This window comes from Pleurodeles waltl, chromosome 4_1 (assembly GCF_031143425.1).
Source record: "Pleurodeles waltl isolate 20211129_DDA chromosome 4_1, aPleWal1.hap1.20221129, whole genome shotgun sequence".
Classification (NCBI taxonomy): Eukaryota; Metazoa; Chordata; class Amphibia; order Caudata; family Salamandridae; genus Pleurodeles; species Pleurodeles waltl.
In genome coordinates, this window is record NC_090442.1 from 998,594,025 (window position 1) to 998,620,903 (window position 26,879).

Below are 26,879 nucleotides of genomic sequence, written 5' to 3' on the forward strand. Positions count from 1 at the left end.
GAAATACCTGCTCACAATTATTTATTTGACGTTGTAGATATTCCACTTTATATCTCCATCACTGACCAAGCATATCTGGTTAAACACATCTCAGAGATCAAGGCCTAGTTTTCTGGTTATTGCAGTTTAAGCACAGACATGTTTCAGGTGAAATTTGCATGTAACAGTTAAATGGCTTTACATTTGCAAAATGCACACGGCTTCACAATTGCCAAATAACCATAGCAAGCTTTTCTGTTTTTTTCTACAATATTTGAACGTCAATGGAAATGATTTATGTTTTTTCAGATGGAACTGGCAGTGGCTCCTCTCTGCAGGCGTGTATCTGACCTAGGGAAGCCTTACAGACTGCTGAGGTCGTTCAGGTGAGCTCCGTTTCCTATTTACATTCTAATGCAGAAGCCAAACCTTATGGATTAAATGTGTCTGCATATTTTTGACACGCTGGACCTTGAAAGTCAAATTTTAAAAATGCTGATCTTTTATGAATGAGAGATCAGGGAACGTTTTTCACACATTTACAGTGCTAGTGTAATTGTCCTAAGGAGTACATTCCTTAGGACAATTATTCAGGGTGCATATTACAAACATACACGGCGTGTGTCACAAAAATTACATTGACTTAAAAATATTCATGCAGTAGACATATTTTGGCCCTTTTGTGTTTTTTTTTTTTTAAAAGGCTTAATGCAATTTTAAGGCTGGTTTTAGCGGGGAAAGTTGAGCCTGATATATGAAGGTGTCCCCTTTGCATAATATAGCCCCAGGGCTGTAAAACCAAGAAAAACACTTAAAATAGGCTTAGACAAAGTGAAAACCTTGTTTTTCAAATCAGGCGTGTCTGGCCTATGTTAATTTTATATGGTGAAAACAAACCATTACAACGTTTGGTAAATTATAGGTTTCGTTGCATTTATGAGTTGTCTGTGATTGAGAAAATATTGTAATGGTATTTGGAATATTTAATTGGTTTATTTAGTTAGGTAAAATGTTCTAAAGACGACTAAGACATTTTGTTACACAATTAATGTCAGCTCTTTCAGTTTGTTTACATTGCCTATATAACGTTTTGGGAATTTTGAGCAATTGTGTTTAAAAATTCAGGTATAGCTTTCTTTCTAATATAGTATTATTGGGTTTTCAGACATAACATACAGACTGCTCCACGGTGTAGCGGCGAGCAGCAGCTGCTGCAAACCTTTTAACAATAAAACAATAATCAACTTTGTTTATTATTGTTTTATTGTTAGAGGGGTGGGCCATAGGGGGTGACAGGGACGAAGCACTCTTCCCTCAGTGCGCCTGTATGTTTGGCCGGCTGTCTCGGGACGGCCAAACACACATGCGCACTGTGCTCTCTCCGACCCGGCACTGTGTTGCCGGGCTGGAGAGACTAGGCACAGGCTCCCAGTTTGCCTGGGAGTGCCCAGCCAGGGCGCTCCATGCAAGTCTAATGCTGCTTCTGCGAGCAGCAGCTGGGCCTCCCTCTGTGAACCCCCTCCTACTCCTTTGCACAGAAAAGAAATCTGCAAGCTGGCAGTACGTAGATGAACAGCATCGTCGGTTAATTAGTTTACAGTTATGATGATATCTCATTCAACAAGAATATCACCCACTTCCCTTGCGAAGTGGAGTTTTCCCCTCCCGACATGAAAGACCCTTTATTCTTGCCAGTCAGATCAAATCTTGGAGTGCTTGTTTGAGCAGCCACTGAATTCATAAACCAGCAGTTCAAGGAGCATACATGGTCTAGTTCTTTAGCAAACTCTCAAGAGAAGGGTGCGATGCATTTCCCTATCCTACCCTTGCTATGTCTCTCTTAGCTACCAAGACCCTAATGTGGAGGTGAGCCATTTAATATCTATTAGAATGGAGGGCTTTTGTAAAGTGCAGTAGCATGAGTTTAGGTTCAGAGTTTATCAAGAAGCCCAACACCCTGTATTGGCAGCAGTCTGCTCCAGTAATGTTATGGTGTGGAAAAAGTCACCTGAGCTGCAGTTGCTCAAAGAAAACCATATGGATCCCCTCAGTAATATCTCCAAATGTAGAAATTCCAATCTGGTCCCATCCTTGAAATCCCTTTAGGTATGTCACATCTACCAGCATGGCTTCCACTCAGAGTGGGGTCTCCTTTGTAAGTTGCGCATGCCAGCCCTGATCCCTGGACGTAGTGGGTCAGAGATCCAAGACCTGCCTTGTCGCAGAGGAGAGTGATCATGGGATGCGGCCCCATATAGGTAATGAAAGAAGTGTATGTCCCCCATGGCATATCTCTCTGTGGCAAAAGTGGGGTCTGATGTAGGAGAGTGAAGCCATTAGTCAATCTCAAAGTGTAGTGTAGTCCTGTTATATGTCAGCGACGCCAAGGCCCCCATAATACAGCAATATGTAACATTTATCTATGGCTATTCTCGGTGCTCTGCCACCCCACAGCAACCACCTAATTGGCAACCGTGCTTGACTAAAGAAATTCTGAGAAATCTTAAAAGGATAATGTTGCAGTTAGTAAAGGAGCCGTTGGAGGGATACCATCTTAAAGGTGGCAGCCCTAACCTTGAGGGACAAGAGAAGAGGAGACCAGAAAGAAAAAAATCTGCCTGCAGTTTGGAGATCTGAGCCAACATGTTCCATTTCCAGGCCCTACCTTCCTCATCAGTTGTGCGCACTAAAAGACATTTAATTTAAAGCCGTCCTGTGACAACACCAGTGAGAAAGCTAAGCTCAGGACCTCCAAGCCTGATATAACTGGATAGACTGCTGACTTGGCTAAATTGAGAGCGAGGCCAGTGAACTTGACAATGATATGCAAAATCTGAAGGACTAGCTCCTCCGACTTGCGTGGTTCACTTAAGAATATTAAGAGGTCCTCCACAAATAGCGAGACTCTGTCCAAGACTCCTTCCATCATCTGAAACCCTTTTACTAAAGCATCAATGCGGAGTCACTCTGCAAGGGGCACAGTGGCAGCGACAAAAGGTAGCAGTGACAGGGGACATCGTGTCTTGCTCCCCTTCCCATGTGAAACTCTGTGAACATCTAAGAACTGAGATGAACTCTGTCTCTCTGATCCATGTATAGGAAGTGGACATAACATATAAATGTAAGCCCGGAATTACCCGCTGAAGAATTGCGAATTAGTCATCCAAAGCCACTGAATTAAAGGCCTTAGGAAGCCTACCATAAGGAGTGCTAAGGGGCATTGTATTCTGTTGGCCAGAAAATTATGAAGCCTGCGCATGATATGCTGAGTGGATAATCTGAGTGGATAATCTTAGCATAAATCCACATTGGTCCCTATGGATTAGTGAGCTGACTAATGTCAGCAAGCGATTTATCAGGGCCTTTGTGATCAGCCTCACCTCTACGTCAGTAAGGGATGTAGTACAGTAAGATGCACATACTTCCAGGGTGGCCTCAGGTTTGTAAATCATTTCAATTTCTGTCATTTGGAGATCGTATAGCAGGACTCCACTTTCCCGCACCTTGTCAGGTATTGCTTTGATTGGAGGGATGCAATGCGAAGCTGTGAGCCTAAAGAATTCAATAGAAGAACCATCTGGACCTGGTGATTTCCCTCTTTGAAGCTTAAATTGTCTCCACCAAATCCTGTTTGGTAATTTTTCTGTTCAGCTGGGCTCTCTGGTTGGGTAAAAGTTTCAAAGATTGGCAAATCTTGTATGAAATCAGTCAGTGCAGATGATGAGGGAACTCATGCCTGGTGTAAAGGAAGAAGTAAAGTGATGCAAATTCTACCAGACCCTCCTGGCCCGTTGCCATCGGACCAGCAGCATACAAATTCGTAACAATATTCTGCTCCAAGAATACTGATGAAGTGCAGTTACCATGCTGCGTATCAAACCTGGTACATACCATTCAAAATGTAAAATCTGAGACTTCAAGCTGCAGATTCCTTATTTTAGAATAATCCCCAGGCATCAAACTGGATCATGAGGTGTTTGAACAGCACCCTGGCATGCCGGAAGGTGGCATCCTTCAGCTTAGCAGCGTTGGGGCCACTAGTGACATGTGCATTACCTATACAAGTGCCACCCCAACAAGCTGACATTAGTTCTTTCCTTCCCATGGCAGATAGCACTGATACAGTCAGAGATGCCCTGTCATTTTTTGACTGGCTTTTTTCTTGACTTTTTACCATATCTTTTTTGAGAGTTTTTCTCTCTTAGTTTGACAGACTGACCCTTAAGAAACTAGATGGTTTCAAACCATGTGGTGCCTGTCACAGACACGTCTGTGACAGATCCACAGTTGATTTGTTTATGGTGCTTGGAGATGGACTACGACTCCAAGACCTGCAAGACTGATACGCCGTGCATCCAAAGGCTTTGAGGGCCTGATCCCTCACACTCCTCCCCGGTTCTCATGCCGACAGGGATCATGCTGTCCTGATAACAGACAATGCCTTTTGACTTTGACAGGAAGGGAAAGGTCTGAGGACCCTTGTGGATACCAGCATCCCCTAGATGAGAATGAGGACAACTGGTATGAGGAGCTATGAAGGCCAGTAGGTTAGATACTTCACCTGACAATGGCCTGGTCTCTCCCTCTCGCTATGGTGGTGCTTAGGGCGGCTGAGGTTTTGGAGCTTCTGCAACCCACAGTGGCAGTCAAGACGAACATCTTGAGTAACCTTCTTCAGCCAAGAGTTGCCCCTTTTGAACATTCACTCCCCTTTATTGAAGCCTTTTCCATGTCCTGCTCAGGGCCTGGCTCAGGTTTTGCACAGGTGCTCCTTTGCATAGGACAATTTCTAGCTACCATTGCCCTGCTCCAGGATACCCCAGTGTCCTTAGCCAGCACCCACCCCAGAGAGCTTGGTGGTTCAAACCTCCACCTCTGAGATCAACCCCAGCGTGTTCCTTCCCACTGCACTGGATAGGGCCTCCAAGAGGGTGGATACCTTTGACAAGAGAATGTTCTCTTCCGCCAGCCTTGCACTGCAGTTGATAAACACTGCATGCCTTTTGGGTTGATATTCCCATAAATCTAGAATTTGGTTGTGCAAGTGCCGCCCGTGATCTCTGAGGAGGCCCAAGCCATACTCTCCCAAGCTATGGCTGACATGAGAGATGCAGCAAAATTCATCATACAATGTGGACTGGACATGGCATCCTCACTGGGTAGAGTAATTTAATCGTCAGTGGCCTTGCGGCATCATGCCTGGCTGAGAACCACTGGCTTTTTAGGGACTGCCCAAGTGTCGCTTATGGACAGGCCCTTTGATAGCTCTCATCTTTTTGGAGGTAAGGCACACTCAGCCCTGACGCACTTTGAGGATAGCAGAGCTATGGCCAGGTATTTGAGCTTGTCTATGGCCCCTAGTCATTCCCAGTTCACCTTCCACCCTAACTTTAGTCATATCCTCTCAGCCTCCACAGCCAACAGGCTCCCCAGCCTTTTGTGGGACAAGGGTCCCATAGACCATATGGGACAGGTAGTCAGAGGTCAGACCAGTCCACCACCACCCGCGCAGCCACAGCCTCCAAACTCCTTTAGATTGCTGTCCGACCATCATGGGCATCCAGTGGAGTGCTGGATACATTATCACCTACACAACTGGCAGTCATCAACATCGGACCATTGGGCTTTTGCAAATCGTCCAAAGGTTCCAATCCCTCCACTTTATGACTACCCTTTCACCCATGCCACCCACTTATGACTGGTTGATGGAGAACCACCTTTCCTTGCTCCAACAGGAAGTGCCAGCTCTCCTAGCTAAGGGAGCCATAGAGAGTGCGCTGGTAACAGAAGTATGTAGTAATTGTTATTCCTGCTACATTCTGGTGCCAAAAAAGACTGGAGGCCCTTGTCCTATTCTAGACTTCCAAATTCTCAATCTTTTCCTGAAAAAGGAGAAATTCACAATGCTCGTGGAAGTTCTGTCTGCCCTGGAGACTGGATGGAAGCATTGGAATTGCATGACACATATTTCTACATCCCCGTCCTGTCTGCCCACAGATGGTACCTGCAGTTCATGGTGGACCATAAGCACTTTCAGTTTGGTGTGCTCCCCTTCGGCCTTAGCAGTGCCCCTCAGGTGTTCATGAAAGTGATGGAGGTGGTTGCAGCTCATCTGCAGAGGTCAGGGGTTCCTATATTTCCCTACCTCTGCAGTTGGCTGTTTAAGTCGGGCTTGCCCCAAGCAGTCATCTCCCACTTTCAGACTACAGTGAACCTTCTGCACTCACTGGGGTTCACTATCAACATGCCAAAGTCACATGTAACACCCTGTCAGATGTTCCTTTTCATCAGAGCGTTCTGGATACAGTGCAGTTTCAGGCCTATCCTCATGAGCAGCGAGTCCAGGATACTCAGGCTATAATACCAATGTTTCAGCCTCTATCCTGGATTTTAGTGAGAATGACCCTGAGGTTGTTTGGCCTCATGGATCTTGCTGGTAACTCATGCCCAGCTCTGTAGTGGGATCTTCAGTCTCAATGGGCCCAGCATCGGGGGAATCTCTCTGATATGGTGCAGGTCGCTAAGGGAACTGCCAAAGACCTGCAGTGGAAGCTGACAAACCGCGATCGGGTCAGTAGCAGACCCCCTCTCCCTTCCCCAACCAGAGATGACTGTGGTGACAGATGCATCGCTTCTGGGATGGGGCGGCCATATAGGAGAGGTGGAGAACAGAGGACTCTGGTCTGTGGCAGAATCCAAACACCACATCAGCCTGTTAGAGCTTCGGATGATTCACTTGGCATTGAAAGTCTTTCTTCCTTCGATCACGGGAAGGCTGGTGCCTGTGTTCATGGACAACATCGCCGCCATGTGGTACAGCAACAAACAGGGCGAGGGGCGTCATGGACCGTTTGTCAAGAGGCTCTGCGGCTCTGGGCATGGCTGGAGTTCCTCTGTCCAGAGCGTTTATCTGGTGATTCAACCCCTGGTGGGATTTCTGAATGCTAGGGCAGGCAAACTCAGCCAAGGATGCCTAGTGGATCACAAATGGCATGTCCATGTAAAGGTGGTGCAAGGCCTCTTTCAGCATTGGGGAGAGGCTTGGTTAGATCTGTTCACCACCGCCAATGTCCACAGTTTTGCACTCTAAAGATTCCAAGGTGCGACACTCAAGCAGAGACGATTTTTGTCTTGAGTGGAGCTCTGGCCCCCAGTACTCCTTTCCAGCAATACCACTTCTACCCAGAGTTCTCAAGATCAGGAATGAATGGGCCCAAGCAATTCTTGTGGTTCCGGAGTGGGCACAGAGTCTGGTATCCTGAGCTGTTGAAAATGACCATTGGTACTCCAATCAGGCTCCCTTTTTGAGAGGATCTTCTATCCCAGCAACAGGGGAGGGTTCTGCACTCCAACTTGCACACCCACCACCTTCATTGTGGAGCTTGTGCAGCAACACTTGACCGCTTCCTACCTTCCTCCAGAAGTCTGTGATGTTATTCTGGCAGTGAGTTGTCCCTCCACCAAGTTGGTATATGCCTGCAGTTGGGATAAGTTTGTGACATGGTGTGATTCCCACAACATAAACCTTCTTTCTGCACCTCTTCCTAAGATTCTTGTGGCTCCTCTATCATTGGCCCAGCAAGGCTCTGCTCTGGGCACAGATAAAGGTTATTTATCAGCCACTTCAACCTTTTTTCAGTTGCTGCACCAACCTTCTTTATTTAACTCACCTGTTGTGGCTAGGTTTCTTAAAGGTTTGCAGGACGTTTCCCCCCCAGGCTATTTTTTATGCCCCAGGAGGATCTAAATCTGGTCCTCACCTTATTGATGTGGGCACCTTTTGCACATTTGCACAATTACCCTCTGAGGCTATTAACCGTCAAAACTGCTTTTCTAGAGGACATAACATCCACCAAGCGGGTCAGCTATTTGCAGGCGTTTTCGGCACACGCTTCCTTCACCACCTTCAACCCAGAAAAGCTTGTGGTCTGGACACATGCCTCCTTACTTCTGAAGATTGTAACTCTCTTCCACTTAAGCCAGAACATCACCCTGTCTACCTTCTTTGCTCCACCTCAACCCTCCAAAGAGACTCCACTGTCTGGATCCAAAAAGAGTGTTGTCGTTCTGCCGTGATCACACAAAACAGTTCCAGTGATCAACTCTTCATGGTGTACATAAGAGCTAAGGAAGTGAAGGCTGGGTGTGACCATCTCAAGATGAATAGTGCTCTGCATCAAGATTTGCTGTGCATTGGGCAAAAAGCAACCCCTTGAGGGTTTTCGTTCTCATTCCACCAGAGCTAAGGCTGCCACCACTGCATTTGCCCGAGGAGTCCCTTTCCGGGAAACCTGTAAGGCAACAATGTGGGCATCTTAACACACTTTTACCAGACACTACTGTGTGCACAGTCAGGTCCCTCATGACGGGCACTTCGCCTATTCAGTCCTGCAGTACTTTCTGGTTTAAGTTGGGTTTGCAGACCCACCTCCAGGGAGGCATTGCTTGGATATCTTTTGTTAGGTAAAGAATCTGCTGCTAAAAGTGTCTACCAGATGAACAAGTTACTAACGTTCTGTAATGCCTTATCTGGTAGAGACTGTCTAGCTGCAAATTCCTTACCAATCCTCCTCACTCTGTAAGCTGATTGCAGTGTAAGGGACACCCTTCACAGGGCCTTAGTTTTTCACACCAGTGGTCCGTCTTCCTCATGGCTCAACGATCCTGGCGTGACAGACAGCAAAAGTAACTGACCTCAGCGCACCTGGGTGGCGCTTGTATAGGTACCCCATACATGACGTCCAGCACAGACCCCGCAGACACAGAGACGAATATGCCACCTAGCTGCACAAAGAGATGCTGCTCAAAAATGTCCAGATCTAGTCTGATGCCTGATGCCTGATGCCTGGAAATTATTCTAAGGCAAGGAATCTGTGGCTAGGGTAAGTAACTTGTTAATTAATACTCACCTGTTCAATCATAAACTGAGGTTAATCTTTTTCTAATTAGGAGACGGAATACTTTAAGGAACTAATAAGATCCTAAAAATATTTTTTCTATTGCCCTAAAACCAGACTACTTGCCAAGAAGAAGCGAAGTTGAATTTCGCAAGTTGTGAAACAACTGTTGACTTGGCTTAAGTTTTTAGGAAAAAGTCAATAAAATATTTACATTTTAGAAATTTAGGCCCTCATTCTGACCCTGGCGGTCGGTGATAAAGCGGCGGCCAAGCCGCCAACAGGCCGGCGGTCTAAAATATGCAATTCTGACCCTGGCGGGAACCGCCAACACAGCCCGCCGTATTAACACTCCGCCCGCCACGGCGGTACAAACAAACAGCGCGGCGGTCCCCGCCAACAGCCAGGCGGCAGACAATGTACCGCCCACCCTATCACGACCCACCAATCCGCCACCTTTTCCGGGGCGGGAGCACCGCCAATAAGAACACGGCGGAAACAGACTACGAACGGGAAAACGCTCACCTCTACGCACTCCACGCGAGATTCCGGCAGGTCATCCCCACACTCCTATACCTGCTCATATACCAGGAGCACGCCCGGCGGCGCGGAAGACATCGGTGAGTACTGCATCTACGACACAGGGGAGGGAAAAGATTACCGGCACACACACACCCACCCACCCACCCACACCCACTACAACACACACATCAATGCATTCCCACAGATCACTGTCACAACCCACAAACCACCCCCCTCCGAAATAATGCAAAGACCAAAATAAGAGATCATAAACGGGCAGATATATTGAAATATGTACACCAGTAATCCCAATAAATAAATAAACTATGTACAAAATATACACAGCTACTAAATGTAGTCCAACCACTGTCCGTGGATCACAGGGGTCCTGTGCAAAGGGGCAAGGCCCAGTCCCACGACAAGAACTCCACGGAGAGAACACTGCAGGGGCATCAGAAAGAAAATAGGACAGGCACCTCAGGGGGAAGGGAAGGGGGGGCACCTCAGCCACTTGAGTACACGACGCCAGATCCACGAGGGGACTCCATGACCACTGGGCCATCCTGGGGAGTGCTAAGCCACAGTCCAAACAGTCCATACAGTGGGTGGCCTGCCCACTGGGCCATTCTGGGGAGTGCAAAGCCACAGTCCATACAGTCCATACAGTGGGTGGCCTGCCCACTGGGCCATTCTGGGGAGTGCAAAGCCACAGTCCATACAGTCCATACAGTGGGTGGCCTGCCCACTGGGCCATCCTGGGGAGTGCAAAGCCACTGTCCATACAGTCCATACAGTGGGTGGCCTGCCCACTGGGCCATCCTGGGGAGAGCAAAGCCACTGTCCAAACAGTCCATACAGTGGGTGGCCTGCCCACTGGGCCATCCTGGGGAGAGCAAAGCCACAGTCCAAACAGTCCATACAGTGGGTGGCCTGCCCACTGGGCCATTCTGGGGAGTGCAAAGCCACAGTCCATACAGTCCATACAGTGGGTGGCCTGCCCACTGGGCCATCCTGGGGAGTGCAAAGCCACTGTCCATACAGTCCATACAGTGGGTGGCCTGCCCACTGGGCCATCCTGGGGAGAGCAAAGCCACTGTCCAAACAGTCCATACAGTGGGTGGCCTGCCCACTGGGCCATCCTGGGGAGAGCAAAGCCACAGTCCAAACAGTCCATACAGTGGGTGGCCTGCCCACTGGGCCATCCTGGGGAGAGCAAAGCCACAGTCCATACAGTCCATACAGTGGGTGGCCTGCCCACTGGGCCATCCTGGGGAGAGCAAAGCCACGGTCCAAACAGTCCATACAGTGGGTGGCCTGCCCACTGGGCCATCCTGGGGAGTGCAAAGCCACGGTCCATACAGTCCATAACAGACCCCACTGCCACTGGAGGAGGCAAGTTGGCCAGAGGACATCCTGCAGCCCTGCCCGAGATAGATCCTGCCCTGCCACGTCTGCCAAAGGGCCAGCGGTTCTTGCCTTGAAGGGCCCAGTTCAGCGGTTCTTGAGACGGCGGGGCCCAGCGGAGCGGTTTATGAGACGGCGGGGCCCAGTTCAGCGGTTCTTGAGACGGCGGGGCCCAGTTCAGCGCTCCTTGCCTTGAAGGGCCCAGTTCAGCGGTTCTTGAGACGGCGGGGCCCAGCGGAGCGGTTCATGAGACGGCGGGGCCCAGTTCAGCGGTTCTTGAGACGGCGGGGCCCAGTTCAGCGCTCCTTGCCTTGAAGGGCCCAGTTCAGCGGTTCTTGAGACGGCGGGGCCCAGCGGAGCGGTGCTTGAGACGGCGGGGCCCAGTTCAGCGGTTCTGGAGACGGCGGGGCCCAGTTCAGCGCTCCTTGCCTTGAAGGGCCCAGTTCAGCGGTTCTTGAGACGGCGGGGCCCAGCGGAGCGGTTCATGAGACGGCGGGGCCCAGTTCAGCGGTTCTTGAGACGGCGGGGCCCAGTTCAGCGCTCCTTGCCTTGAAGGGCCCAGTTCAGCGGTTCTTGAGACGGCGGGGCCCAGCGGAGCGGTTCATGAGACGGCGGGGCCCAGTTCAGCGGTTCTTGAGACGGCGGGGCCCAGTTCAGCGCTCCTTGCCTTGAAGGGCCCAGTTCAGCGGTTCTTGAGACGGCGGGGCCCAGCGGAGCGGTGCTTGAGACGGCGGGGCCCAGTTCAGCGGTTCTGGAGACGGCGGGGCCCAGTTCAGCGCTCCTTGCCTTGAAGGGCCCAGTTCAGCGGTTCTTGAGACGGCGGGGCCCAGCGGAGCGGTTCATGAGACGGCAGGGCCCAGTTCAGCGGTTCTTGAGACGGCGGGGCCCAGTTCAGCGCTCCTTGCCTTGAAGGGCCCAGTTCAGCGGTTCTTGAGACGGCGGGCCCAGTTCAGCGCTCCTTGCCTTGAAGGGCCCAGTTCAGCGGTTCTTGAGACGGCGGGGCCCAGTTCAGCGCTCCTTGCCTTGAAGGGCCCAGTTCAGCGGTTCTTGAGACGGCGGGGCCCAGCGGAGCGGTGCTTGAGACGGCGGGGCCCAGTTCAGCGGTTCTGGAGACGGCGGGGCCCAGTTCAGCGCTCCTTGCCTTGAAGGGCCCAGTTCAGCGGTTCTTGAGACGGCGGGGCCCAGCGGAGCGGTTCATGAGACGGCGGGGCCCAGTTCAGCGGTTCTTGAGACGGCGGGCCCAGTTCAGCGCTCCTTGCCTTGAAGGGCCCAGTTCAGCGGTTCTTGAGACGGCGGGGCCCAGTTCAGCGCTCCTTGCCTTGAAGGGCCCAGTTCAGCGGTTCTTGAGATGGCGGGGCCCAGCGGAGCGGTTCTTGAGACGGCGGGGCCCAGTTCAGCGGTTCTTGAGACGGCGGGGCCTAGTTCAGCACTCCTTGCCTTGAAGGGCCCAGTTCAGCGGTTCTTGAGACGGCGGGGCCCAGTTCAGCGGTTCTTGAGACGGCGGGGCCCAGTTCAGCGCTCCTTCCCTTGAAGGGCCCAGTTCAGCGGTTCTTGAGACGGCGGGGCCCAGCGGAGCGGTTCATGAGACGGCGGGGCCCAGTTCAGCGCTCCTTGCCTTGAAGGGCCCAGTTCAGCGGTTCTTGAGACGGCGGGGCCCAGCGGAGCGGTTCATGAGACGGCGGGGCCCAGTTCAGCGGTTCTTGAGACGGCGGGGCCCAGTTCAGCGCTCCTTGCCTTGAAGGGCCCAGTTCAGCGGTTCTTGAGACGGCGGGGCCCAGTTCAGCGCTCCTTGCCTTGAAGGGCCCAGTTCAGCGGTTCTTGAGACGGCGGGGCCCAGCGGAGCGGTTCTTGAGACGGCGGGCCCAGTTCAGCGGTTCTGGAGACGGCGGGCCCAGTTCAGCGGTTCTGGAGACGGCGGCCGGTCTATGGCCAACTGCTCATTGCCTGGTGGTGCCCTCCTGGGCAGCGGGGATGGTGCTCCTTCAATGCCCACCTGGGCTGTGGGTGGTGGGGCCCTCCTGGCCAGCTGGGCTGGGTCCTCCCTGGGCAGCGGCTATGGGGGTGGTGGGCTCTCCCGGGGCAGCTGTGCTGGTTCCTCCCGGGGCAGCGGCTATGGGGGTTGTGGGCTCCTCCTGGGCAGCAGGCCTGCTGCCTGACCTCTCCGACTTGCTGCCCTTGCCCTCCTTAGTCGTGGGCCTGTGGCCCTTTCCTCCCTTTGGAGCTGTGGCTGGTGACTGTCTCTGGGTGGTGTCCGGGGGGGATGTAGAAGGCGGGCTCCTGCGGCGCCCCTTCCGCCTTCTGCTCCTCTTCCCAGGGGGTGGGCTGGCTGTCCCCTTGCTGCTGGGCGAAGATCCAGACATGCGGGCTGGCGGGCTCCAATACCCCTGCACCCTTGTCAAGGGGGCTGCAGGGCTGGTGGTGGCTGAGGTGCTCTTCTTACCCCGACGAGAAGGAGGGGGGGGCTCAGGGTCAGGAAAGAAGTTAGTAGTGGCGAGGAAGAGTTTCTTGGGACAATGGAGAGTGGTAGGTACAGTGGGAATGGGAGTGGAGGGAGAGGATGTGGTTGTAGGTGAGTCACGTTTGCTGTCTTTGGGTGCAGGTGCAGGAGGGATAGGCTGTCGTGAGGTGGATGGCTGTTGGGTGGGTGGGTGGGTGCGTTTGTGTGGTGTGGAAGAGGGGGTGACAGACACAGTGGGAGAGGACACAGGGGACGTGTAAATGGCAGTGGGGGTGGTGACTGCACGTGTGCGGACTGGAGTGGAGGGTGTGCTGGTGATGGAAACACTGGCTGATGGTGAGGTGAATGGAGGTGTGAGTGTAGACGTCACAGGGAGGGAGGAGGGAGACGAGGAGGTGGGGGTCACAGAGGTGGTAGTGACTGTTGGCATGTCTGCATCGGAATGTTGCGTGTGTGAATGTCTGCGTGATCTGTGGTGCTTATGTTTGGATGAGCTTCTCTTGGGTGTTGAGGTGTGTGCAGGCTGGTCTGATGGTGTGGGTGGGACAGGCAGAGGAACAGGAGACTGGGAGGAGGGAGTTAGTAGAGGGAGGCAGGAGACAGGGACAATGGCTGCCGTCAGTGCTGAGGCCAGAGCCTGGAACGATCGCTGATGGGCAGCCTGACCCGAATGAATGCCCTCCAGGTACGCATTGCTGCGATGAACCTCCCTCTCCACCCCCTGGATGGCATTCAAAAGGGTAGTCTGCCCAACAATGAGCGTTCGGAGGAGGTCAATGACCTCCTCACTGAGGGCAGCGGGGGTAACAGGGGCAGGGCCTGAGGTGCCTGGGGCGAAGGAGATGCCCGGCTTCCTGGCAGAGCGGGCACGGGGCGAACGCTGAGGGGCTGCTGGGAGGGCGGAGATGGTGCGCTGGGTGGCGGCTGTACCTGTAATGGCGGGGGGCACGGATGGTGCCACCCCCGCAAGGGAGCCCCCTTCTGAGGACGTGTCCGTGTCGCTGCAGGGTCCAGTCGTCCCCGTCGTGGAGCTCCCCTCGCCCTCCGTCTCACTGGTCCAGTCTGACTCTGTGGCATGGCCCTCCTGGGCCATGTGAGATGCAGCTCCCTCCTGCCCCGATGCCACTTCTCCTCCGCCTGATGATGCTGATGCACACAAGCACAGAAAGACAAACAAAAAGGGGGGGGGAGAGAGAAATAAAGGGATATTGAGTACATGGATCTCCGGTACAGTTAGCGGACATGACAGACACAGATGCCCCCTGCACTAAGTTGCGCACTTGGGGTCCGCTACGCATTCCGTGGAACATGCCCTACACGCCTAGAGTTGACAACTGCACCCATGGATGACACGGCCCAGGGATGGCTGTACTGACAAACTACTGAGGGTGGTGGCTGGGGACACAGGGGCTTACGGGGGTGCCCAGCCTACAGATATCGCCCTGGCCTAGGGGGACCCCCAGCCCTCCTCCCCCACCCAGACACCTCCACTGCGCGACAACAGAGTAGATAATGCTTGTACTCACCCCCTTGTGTCTGCTGTGCTGCCCTCACGCGCCCATCCAAATCAGGGTAGGCCACCGCCAGGATCCGGAACATCAGGGGGCTCAGTTGACGGCAGGCACCCCGCCTACGTTGGGAGGCCATCCCCAGCAGAGACTCGGCGGTCTTCTTGGTCCCGCGGCGGATGTCCTCCCACCTCTTGCGGCAGTGGGTGCCCCGTCGATGGTGGACCCCCAGGGTCCGGACTTCCTTGGCGATGGCACGACAAATCCCGATCTTCTCATGGGCGCGGACCTATGTGACACGTACAGGGAGGGAGAAATACCACGTTCAAGTTTGTCAGAATTTTCCTTGCCAGTGGCCCAACGCCCCCCATCCCCGCCAGGCCCCCCGCCAGGCCCAACATGCCCCCCATCCCCGCCAGGCCCCCCGCCATGCCCAACCTGCCCCCCATCCCCGCCAGGCCCCCCGCCATGCCCCCCGCCAGGCCCAACATGCCCCCCATCCCCGCCAGGCCCCCGCCATGCCCAACATGCCCCCCATCCCCGCCATGCCCCCCGCCAGGCCCAACATGCCCCCCATCCCCGCCAGGCCCCCCGCCAGGCCCAACATGCCCCCCATCCCCGCCAGGCCCCCCGCCATGCCCCCCGCCAGGCCCAACATGCCCCCCATCCCCGCCAGGCCCCCCGCCATGCCCAACATGCCCCCCATCCCCGCCAGGCCCCCCGCCAGGCCCAACATGCCCCCCATCCCCGCCAGGCCCCCCGCCATGCCCCCCGCCAGGCCCAACATGCCCCCCATCCCCGCCAGGCCCCCCGCCATGCCCAACATGCCCCCCATCCCCGCCAGGCCCCCCGCCAGGCCCAACATGCCCCCCATCCCCGCCAGGCCCCCCGCCATGCCCCCCGCCAGGCCCAACATGCCCCCCATCCCCGCCAGGCCCCCCGCCATGCCCCCCGCCAGGCCCAACATGCCCCCCATCCCCGCCAGGCCCAACATGCCCCCCATCCCCGCCAGGCCCCCCGCCATGCCCAACATGCCCCCCATCCCCGCCAGGCCCCCCGCCAGGCCCAACATGCCCCCCATCCCCGCCAGGCCCCCCGCCATGCCCCCCGCCAGGCCCAACATGCCCCCCATCCCCGCCAGGCCCCCCGCCAGGCCCCCAAGCCAGCCAGTGGCCCCAAATCCAGATTGAATTAAACTCACTTGTTGGTCTGGAGGACCGTAGAGTAGCGCATACTGGGGGAGGACCCCATCCACAAGTTTCTCCAACTCCTCTCCAGTGAAGGCAGGGGCCCTTTCCCCAGGCGCAGCAGCCATTGTCCCTTCCAGACCGAGGTCACAGCAACACTTGCAGTATAGGTCCTCTCCTGTGAAAGTTCAAGTCGCAAGTGGATAAGTAGATAGAAAATGGCGGTCACGTCCGCGGCGGTGCGTACCGCGGCGGTGCGTCCCGCCACCGCCGGCGCCCTTCGCCATTGGCTCCTGAAACCCATAGGCTTCAATGTTAACCAATGCGGCTTCGCGCCGCGGTCTTCGCCCGCCGCGGTGTGCCACGCCAGCGCATTGACCTCACATCCCATTGTCACACTTCACAGGTCAGGCAGCCGCCATTTCCAGGGCCCACATGGCTCAATTTCAACTGCGTCACACAGGCCTAGGCCTTGCATAGCCACTCAGACACGCCATTCACTGCATAGAGAATCGTTTACTGTGCTAGCTGTGAGTACGTACCTGTGGGTTGCTTGACTGTGTGCTCCATGTTGTCCTTCCTAGGCACCGTCCGCTGGGTTGGGCGAGGAGACGGATGAATCCTCCCGTGTACCGACCGCTGGTGGACCTGTCGACAATGGAAGAACGCCACATTATCCTGACCTACTGTCTTAACCGTGCCACTATCCATGAACTGTGTGCCCAGCTGGAGCCCGACCTGATGTCCCCCATCCGCCAACCCACAGGGATTCCCCCTCTGGTGCAGGTCATGTCAGTACTCCATTTCTTGGCAAGTGGGTCATTTCAGACAACAGTGGGAATTGCTTCTGGGATGTCTCAGCCCATGTTTTCGAAGGTGTTATCCAGAGTGTTGTCTGCCCTGATGAAATCCGTGAGGAGCTACATCATTTTCCCTGAGGTGGGCGAATTGGCTACAGTGAAGGGTGATTTCTACGCCCTTGGACATATTCCCAACGTAATTGGTGCCATTGATGGGACCCATGTGGCTTTGGTTCCCCCAAGAGACAGGGAGCAGGTGTACAGGAACAGAAAAAATTACCATTCAATGAACATCCAGGTGGTGTGTTTGGCTGACCAGTACATCTCGCATGTAAATGCCAAATTCCCAGGGTCAGTGCATGACGCCTACATCCTCAGGAATAGCAGCATCCCTTACGTGATGGAACAGCTACAGAGACACCGTGTATGGCTAGTGGGGGACTCTGGGTACCCCAACCTGTCGTGGCTACTGACCCCAGTAAGGAATCCCCGGACCAGGGCAGAGGAACGGTACAATGAGGCCCATGGGCGTACTAGGAGGGTGATAGAACGCACCTTTGGCCTCCTAAAGGCCAGGTTTAGGTGCCTGCATATGACAGGTGGATCCCTAATGTACTCACCTAAGAAGGTGTGTCACATCATCGTGGCCTGCTGCATGCTTCACAACCTGGCTTTGCGCCGCCAGGTGCCTTTCCTGCAGGAGGATGGTCGAGACGGTGGTGTTGTGGCAGCGGTGGAACCTGAGGAGAGTGACGAGGAGGAAGACGACGGGGCTGAAACAGACAACAGGGACAGAATCATTGAACAGTACTTCCAATAGGACACAGGTAACATTTCAAAGATAATTTAGTAAATGTTAACTACTCTCCTGCATCTCTGCTGCCTGTCTATTTGCCCCAGTGTATGATGACTGAGTTTTGGCTTTTCCCTCCCTATTTCAGATCTGGGGTCCCCACTACGAGTCCTGTGCTTCGTTTCCCCATGGACTACAGCTTTGTGGCAGCTGTTTGTTGACTTCACCATGTACAAGGACATATTTGCACTGTCATGTCAATTACAATATATTGAAATCACAGCCAGACTCCAGATAGTTTTGTGCAAAATAGGTGTTTATTTAATTGCTCAAAATGGGATGGGTGGTTTCAAGTGGGTGGGGGCTATGGTGAAGGAATGTCCATGGCAGAGTCCAGAGTAACAGTCACACAGGTGCATTGTCCAGAGGCCTGTGGAGAGATGGAGCATGGGCAGTTCAAGGATGGACAGGGTGACAATGTGGGACAGTGGGATGACATCAGGTGGTATCCATTGCTGGCGGGGGTCTTGACATCCTACTCTGTCTTCTTGCGAGATCTCAGGGCCCTCTTGCGGGGTGGTTCTTCTCCTGCAGGAGGTGGGGGTCTGGTGGGCTGCTGCTGTGCGGGGGCCTCCTGTCCACTAGCGCCGGCGGAGGTGGTTGGCTGTTCTTGGTCCAGGCTAGTGGCAGGGGCCCTTGGGTGTTGTTGAGTGTCCGCCCTGGTGTTGACGAGGTCCTGCAGCAGCCCTACCATGGTAACCAGGGTGGTGTTGATGGCACTGATGTCCTCCCTGTACCCCCGATAGTGTTCCTCCTGCAGTACCTGGATCTCCTGGAACCGGGCCAGTACCGTCGCCATCGTCTCCTGGGAGCGGTTGTATGCTCCCATGATGGTGGTGAGGACCTCGTGGAGAGTGGGTTCCCTGGGCCCGTCCCCCCCCTGTCGCACAGCTGCCCTCCGAGTTGCCCTGTTTCCCTGGGCCTCTGCCCCCTGGCCGGTGTGCCCACTACCACTGCCGCCAGGTCCCTGTTGTTGTTGGGGTGGTGGGTTATCCTGGGTGCCCTGTAGTGGTAGACACACTGCAGATTGACGCGCCCTGGAGACAGAGGCATGGGCCCGCTGGGTGGGAGCTGTGCTGGTGTTCCCAGAGGGGTTTGGGTCTGTAGTGGCCTGGGCCTGTGTGAGGGGAACCGACTGTCCAGAGGTCCCCGATGGTCCGGGCTGGTCATCGGTGTCCAGGTCGACAGAGCTGCTGTCATCGCTGACGGCCTCTTGGGTGGGGGGTGTGGAGAATTCTGGCCCCCTCCGCCGCGGTGTGTTGACGGTCGGGTCCTGCAGGGGTATAGAGGTATGGTTATAGTTTCAATGTGTGGCATATGGGTGTATCTATGGGTTCTCGTGTCCCCAAGTGCTGGCATTCGTGTGTGGGGGCTTTGGTGAGGGTGGCTTGTGGGGGGGATGTGTATATGCATTGGGCATGCTTTGGTGATGGGTGTCCATGCTTAGTGGACGCATGCAGGCCTAGGTTTTGGGATGTGTGGGTTGTGATAGTGAGACATTGGCGGGGAATAGGTGTGCTGGGGGTGGGGGTGAGGATGGTGGTGGGGGTGAGGATGGGGGTGGGGGTGAGGGTGGGGTTCGAGGATGGGGGTGAGGGTTGGGGTATGATTTGGCATGCAGGTGGGGGGGAAGCAGTATTGAAGCTTCAACTTACCAGTATCCATTCCTCCGCCGACTCCTGCGAGGCCGTCAGGATGCAGGATGTTCAAGACTTCCTCCTCCCATGATGTGAATTGTGGGGGTTGAGGTGGGGGTCCTCCGCCAGTCTTCTGCACGGCGATGTTGTGCCTGGATACCATGGAACGCACCTTCCCCCGTAGGTCGTTCCATCGCTTCCTGATGTCTTCCCGATTTCTGGGGTGCTGTCCCACTGCGTTGACCCTGTCGACAATCCTCTGCCATAGCTCCGTCCTCCGGGCAATGCTGGTATATTGTATCTGTGTGCCGAACAGCTGGGGCTCTACCCGAACGATTTCCTCCACCATGACCCTGAGTTCTTCGTCTGTGAAGCGGGGTTGTCTTTGGGGTGCCATGGGGTGGTGTGTATGATGTGTGGGGTGGAGTATGTGGAGTTAAGTGTGTTGAGTGTGGTGGTGTGTGTTGTTTTGTGTGTGGATAGTGTGTGGGTGATGGTGTTGAGTGGCTGTGGCTGTTAGTTTGTGGATGCTGGTGTCTCGCTCTGGCCTTCTTTCAGAATTTTTTTGCGTAGGGGTTTGTGGGTGGGTGTTTTATATTGTATTGTGTGTGTGGGAGTGGTGTGTGTATGTGTATCAGGTGTGTGGGATTCAAATCGTCCAATGTGGCTGAGTTTTGTTCGTTTGTGTGTATTCTGACCGCGGCGGTGTGTCCCGCCAATGGAATACCGCGTTTGAATGACCGCCGCGTGGATTCGTGGGTCGTAATGGCATGGGCGTATTTCTGTTGGCGTGGCGGTGGAGGTTTGGTCACCTCCACCTTTCCGCCGACCGCTGGTCTGGCGGTCGGTTGTGGCTGTCGGATTTTCGGAGGTTTGCCTTCTGCGGGTCAGAATGACCGTGGCGGGTTTCCGCGGCCGCGGCGGTGTTATGGCGGTCTTCTGACCGGCGGTAAGTGCATTTTACCGCCGGGGTCAGAATGACCACCTTAGTGTGTTTTAATATAAATGCAGTATCTTTGTCTTTTGCTTCCTTCGTTTACTCAAGATTTGGAATTGTTCTTGGATTATTCTGGAGGTTTGCAGAAGTCCCACTAAGGGTTTTCTCCCGCTTGTAAATTGTAGTTGTGTCTGGCAGACTCTTTATGTTTACATAAACAAAGTAGTAATTTGGATGATTTAATACCCCATTGATTAACCCTGCTCGAGCCTCTCTCACCTGCAGGTGCCGGATTCTAATTTTGTAGTAAGCAATGTTGCACTGGAGGCGTTGATCCAAGGCTACAGGCACTGGCACTCCAGCCTTAATAGTGTTGTTTCTAGGTCAGTAATCGCTAGCACTTCCCGTTTATGTCTACCCGCACAATAGCTGATACACCGACCTCACATGTGAGTCCTATAAACTTTCCAAAGAGTAGCCCAAGACTGTATCGATCCGGTGATCCAGTGTACTGATTTTAATTATGAAACCAACTTTTAATCAATTTCAAGTTTAAAAAATCAGAGGAGACATTTTGGTCAATTCAATTTTTTTAAATAAAAAAAGTCTGAAACCACCTTAAAAAATTGAAGGTCCCAATATTTTAGGTTTCTGGAAATCTGGCACACACTACACTAACATGGGAATGCCTTGGAAGAGGTTCCGAAGTTTAGCCTAATGGAGGCTTAACCCTTAATGGGTCCACTAGGGAAAAGAGGCATCTCTCACATTTCTGAATCCTTAATGCTTAACGAGCCTGACCATTTTTAGCCATTAAAGGAGAGGTGGGAGGGATAGATGGGTCTTATAGATGACATAGCCTGAGGGTGTGCCAGGATGGCACTACGCATATTGCCCATATCTGTTCGCCTCAGGATCATACAGCTGAAATAGCTACATACTAGGTGTGTGATACTTTGAGGCTGTAGAAACACAGAGACGACCTTCCCCCTACCTGTTCTAAAAGCCAAGAGGCTGAGGGGGATTTCTTCCAAACAGTCTGGTCATGGCTTAAGATCGAAAGTATTGCTCAGCCATTTTCACAACCCTCCCATGAGTACTGGGAACACAGAGTACAACCTCACCCTATATTGTACTGTTGTAAATATTGGAGGACGTGCGGGATCCCTGAGGTGATTGCACTTTGGTGGGTGTGGGTGCACTGTGGGGAAAACAAGACATCACCTGCTACTGGAGGTCCCCCCCCCAGTGGTGAAATGTCGCACAGTTATGGACCGGTGTGCTAAGTGGGAGGAGTCAGATTACAAGGCAAGAGGCTGTCCTCAGGGCTTGGGGCAAATTGTGAAGCTACTAGTTACTATGGGCTGGGGGGGTGACCACTTGGCATAGTCAACCAGGTTGCCAGAATGGTAATGCTGCTTCCTATTTGCTTGTACCCAAAGCTTCTATGAGTTTGTTTGACATGAAAACTGTAAAACTAATAAAGTTGTTTTATTTAAAAATAATAATAATAAAAGGGTTTCAGCTAAACATTACAAGATATAACAACTTGTGTGGGCATTTTCAGGTTTAGATGTTTTGGTGAGTGGGTCACACTCCAAAAACTGAGAGGACTTGTAGTCATTTCAAAAATGGATTTGAAACAAAACTACGAACACTTTTGGAGACGCTCTAAACCGATATCTCATTAAGAAGGTGCACCTGGCATTGTAAGTCCGAGCCCTGGAAAATAAAAGCGAACTACAGGGGGAAACCGTCTTTTCTATGAACATAATGTGTGCTGCTTCTGCTTAATTATTTTCTTTTTATTGATTTGTGAAAAATTATTTGATAAGCTATTTAAACTTCCTTCTAATGTTTCAGAATAGTTGTAAGTGAAGGATATTTCTTTTCATAATACATTTTATTGAGTTTTATCAAAAGAGTCAGGCCGGGCAAGACGGCAGCCATAAATGAAAAAGAAAAGTTCAAACAAACATGTACATAAACAAAAGGTTTGTATAGACACTTTTTCCCATTGCACCCCACCCCACTCCAACTGCCGATCAAATTGCACACCTTAAAGAACATTATGTAGTGTTGTATCTGATAGAGACATCTAGTTGCAGATTTCTTATCTTAGAATTTCCCCCAGGCGTCAGATTGGATCCAAAGATTTTTCTTCGAGCAGTACCTTTGCGCGTCAGTAGGTGGCGTTGGTCGACTCCATGGGCGCTGCCTCTGCGTGGGTGATGTCAGTTCTTTTCTTTCCACGCCACGCACTGATCCGAAGAGAGCTACCCTGGTTGATTTTTGACCGACTTCGACACTTTTGTCGAGTTTTTGGTGAAGGACTGGGCACAGTAATTGGGCGAGGCCAGTGGTCTGGATACTTCTCAAGACGCTGGCATGCTTTCTCCTCCTACTGTAGCTACGGCGGAGGGAACCACTTATTCTGTGGTGGTCAGTAGGGCGGTTGATTTCCTTAGCCTCGAACTGGCTACTGTTAGTCAGGTCTAATCTCCTGACGCAGGTGCTTCAACCAGGAGCTTCCACATCTGAGCCTTTCAATGATGCACTCACTGATGTCCTTCTCGGTACTTGGTCCAGACCCAGCACAGGGGCTCCTGTGAACAGGATGATTGCTCGCTGCCATTGGCCCCCCCCCGAACGACCCCAAATTTCTATCCCCAATGCCCCATGCCTGAGAGCCTTGTTATCCAAGCATCCTCGCCATCTGGCGCATTCCCTTCCGCACCTCTGGATCAGGAATCAAAGAGAGTGTAGCAACTTGGGAAGAAGATGTTTTCTTCCTCCAGTCTGGCATTGCAGTCAGGGAACACTGCATGCCTTTTGGGCTGTTATACTCACTCCCTGTGGGATATGGTCGCGTACGTCTTGCTGCAGATACCGGAGGAGGCCTGGACTGTCATCTCCCAAGCAGTTGCTGATGGGAGAGATGTGGCGAAGTTTACTATTCAGTGTGGGCTGGACACAACCGACTTGATGCACCATTTCTGGTTGAGGACATCCGGTTTCTCAGGGAATGTCCAGCAGACCCTTATGGACATGCCCTTTGATGGCATCCGTCTCTTTAGAGACAAGGCAGACTCGACGCATGAGAGGGTCAAGGACTCCTGGGTTACATCTCGGTCCCTCGTCCTTTCAACTACCCCTCGTCCCCAGCAGTCCGCCTCTCGCCACTTTCATGGCCACGGAAGGGCTCCCTGTCGTGTCCCTTTCCCAGCCATCGTGCCACCCATGCTATTCAGCCAGTGCATGACCAAGGATGCGGAATCTCACAGGCTCATGGGACAGGGAACCAGAGGTCTGCCCAGTCCACCCACGCCCCTGCTGCAGCCTCCAAGCCTTCCTAGTCCGTCCCCCCATTCCAGACCAGTTGGCGGCAGGATTCGCCGACAGCTGCCTCACTGGGAACCCATCACTATGGACAGGTGGGTTTTGCAGATCGTCCGAAGGGGCTACACCCTCCTCTTCGAGGCTGCCCCTCCGGCCATGCCTCCGTCCTACGGCCACGTACCGGAGTATCATCTGGCACTTCTCTGCAAGTAAGTCGCAGCTCTCTTGACCCAGGGAGCCATAGAGATGGCCCCTGCTCCAGAAGTAGGTTCTGGTTGTTATTCCCACTACTTTCTGGTGCCCAAAAAGGACAAGGGCTTACGTCCTATCCTAGACCTTCGGGCCCTCAATCTCTTCCTCAAAAAGGAGAATTTCAAAATGCTCACCCTGGCTCAGGTCCTGTCTGCCTTGGACCCAGGAGACTGGATGGTAGCGTTGGACTTGCAGGATGCTTATTTCTATAACCCCGTCTTGCCTGCCCACAGACATTACCTACGGTTTGTGGTAGGTCATGAGCACTTTCAATTCACTGCACTTCCCTTTGGCGTTACCAGTGCCCCTCGGGTGTTCACAAAAGTGACGGCAGTAGTTGCAGCTCATCTGCGCATGTTGGAGGATTCAGTCTTCCCCTACCTCGACGACCCGCCCCAGAAAGTCATCTCCCATCTTCAGACTACAGCGAATCTCCTGCACATGCTGGGGTTCACTATAAATGTGCCAGTCACACCTGACTCCCTCTCAGACACTCCCTTTTATCTGAGCTGTTCTGGACACAGTGCAGTTTCGGGCCAATCCTCCCGAAAAGCGAGTTCAAGATATTCAGGCTATGATTCTAATCTTTCAGCCTCTATCCTGGGTTTCGCTGAGAATGAATCTGAGGCTGCTGCATCCTGCTAGTGACACATGCCAGATGGCATATGCAGGCTCTGCAGTGGGACTTTAAGTTTCAGTGGGCACAGCATCAGGGAAATCTCTCCGACATGGTCCAGATCTCGGAGGGGACTGCAAAAGACCTGCAGTGGTGGCTTTCGAATCAGGATTGGGCCAACGACAGATCCCTCTCTCTTGCCCAACCAGATCTGTCAGTAGTGACAGACGCGTCTCTCCTGGGATGGGGTGGCCATATGGAAGAGGCGGAGATCAGAAGTCTCTGGTCTCTGGCAGAGTCTGGACTCCACATCAATCTTTTAGAGATCCTGGCAATCAGTCTTGCATTAAAAGCATTACTTCCCTCTCTCAGAGGGAGAGTGGTGCAGGTGTTCACGTAAAACACTACTGCCATGTGGTACTGCAACAAACAGGGCCGAGTGGGATCCTTGACCTTTGTCAGAAGGCTCTGCACCTCTGGACATGGCGGGCACATCAGGACATTTCCCTGGTGGCTCTCTGAATGCCAGAGCAGACAAACTCAGCCATCAATGCATTGCCAATAGCGAATGGGGTCTCCATCCGGAGGTGGCGTAAGGTCTCTTTCAGCAGTAGGGAGATCCTTGGTTAGATCTGTTCGCCTCCGCAGACAACGCGCAATGTCAGCTGTTTTGCACGTTGGAGTTTCCAATGCGCCACTCACTCGGTGACACTTTTCATCTGGAGTGGAACTCCGGCCTCCTTTACACCTTTCCACCTATACCACTTCTGTTCAGAGTTCTGAGGAAGATGAAGAACGACTGGGGCTAAGTAATCTTGGTTGCTCCTGACTGGGCATGGAAAGTATGGTATCCAGAGCTACTGAGCATGGCCACCGATCCTCCACTCGGACTGCCTCTTCGGGAGGATCTTCTGTCAGAGCAGCAGGGGACGGTTCTCCACCCAAACATGTCCGATCTTCGCCTTCATGCATGGCGATTGAGCGGCGGCAGTTGACAGCTTTTGACCTTCCACCCAAAGTCTGTGATGTTATCTTGGCAACCAGGGGTCGTTGGCATAAATTTATGGCATGGTGTACCAACAAGTCTGTTGATCCCCTCTCTGCTCCTCTCTCTGAGGTTCTTTTGTTCAATCTTTCCTTGACACAGCAGGGCTCTTCTTTGGGCACCCTTAAAGGTTACTTATCGGCCATCTCAGCCTTTCTTAGATTGCCTTCTTTTTTTAAGTCCTCTATTGTTGGTAGATTCCTTAAGGGTCTCACCCATTTGTTTCCTCCCACTCATTTATCATGCCTCAGTCGGACCCCAAACTTGTCCTTACTTGATGTGTGCTCCTTTTGAGCCGTTACACAATTGTCCCTTATGGCTCCTTATTTTCGAAACTGTTTTTCTCGTTGCCATCCCCTCTGCTCGCAGCATGAGTGAGCGTCAGGCTCTTTCTTCAAAGCCCCCATTTTTGTCTGTGCAGCCTGACAAAGTGGTGGTACGGACTAGGGCCTCATTCCTTCCCAAAGTAGTTACACATTTTCATGTAGGCCAGTCTATCACTTTGCCTACTTTTTACGCACCGCCACATCCTTCTCATAAAGAGGAGCGACTATACCGCCTGGATCCAAAAAGAGTGTTGGCATTGTACCTCAATTGTACTAAAGATTTCCAGGTGAACGATCAACTCTTCTCGCGATGGGTACTTCTTTGCATCAAGATGTGCTACGATTTGGCAAAAAAGCAACCCCCTGAGGGATTGCGTGCTCATTCCACCAGAGCAACTGCTGCTTCCAAAGCGTTAGCACGCGGAGTTCCTGTCCTAGATATCTGCCAGGCAGCAACGTAAACATCCCTGCACACGTTTACTAAGCATTACTGCCTGGGCAGTCATGTCCGCAGGGACAGCTACTTTGGTCCTTCGGTTCTGCAGGACTTTCTAGTATGATCTTGGTTCGCGGCCCACCACCGAGGATGGCATTGCTTGGGAATCTATTCTAAGGTAAGGATTCTGCAACTAGAAGTCTATCAGATGAACAAGTTACTTACCTTCGGTAACTCTAGACATATTTTAGCTGCAGATTCCTTACCGACCCACCCATCCTCCCAGCTTGTGAATTGATTTCTAGGGGCAGTGACTTCCCATTCAGGGTCTTAGCTCTGGCACTCCATTTTCAGTATTCTTAATGGCGCTGCGCTTTGGCGTGTAAAGTTGTGAAAAGAAACTGACGTCACCGTGCAGAGGCGGCGTCTTTATACGACTCCCAACGTCATTGCGACCACGAAGCCTGCAGAGTCAACCGATGCCACCTTACGACACGCAAGGGTACTGCTCAAAGAAAATTCTCTGAATCAAGTCTGACGCCTGCGGGAAATTCTAAGGTAAGGAATCTGCAACTAGAATATGTTTCTACCAGATAAATTGTTTCCGAGGGTAAGTAATTTCTTCTTCAAGTCCCCCCTCCACAAGCGGCCATTCAATTGAATCTCATCACTTTCCACAGGGG

At 52.9% G+C, this 26,879-nt stretch overlaps 1 protein-coding gene across 1 annotated transcript in view; it reads left to right on the forward strand.

The window, feature by feature from the left end:
• The window catches only part of COG5 (component of oligomeric golgi complex 5), a 1,306,288-nt gene that overhangs the window by 1,191,193 nt on the left and 88,216 nt on the right, over positions 1 to 26,879 (forward strand). Inside the window, exon 20 of the mRNA XM_069229832.1 lies at positions 289 to 365. Within this exon, the coding sequence (XP_069085933.1) occupies positions 289 to 365 (77 nt within the window). The remainder of the gene's footprint in view (positions 1 to 288; positions 366 to 26,879) is intronic.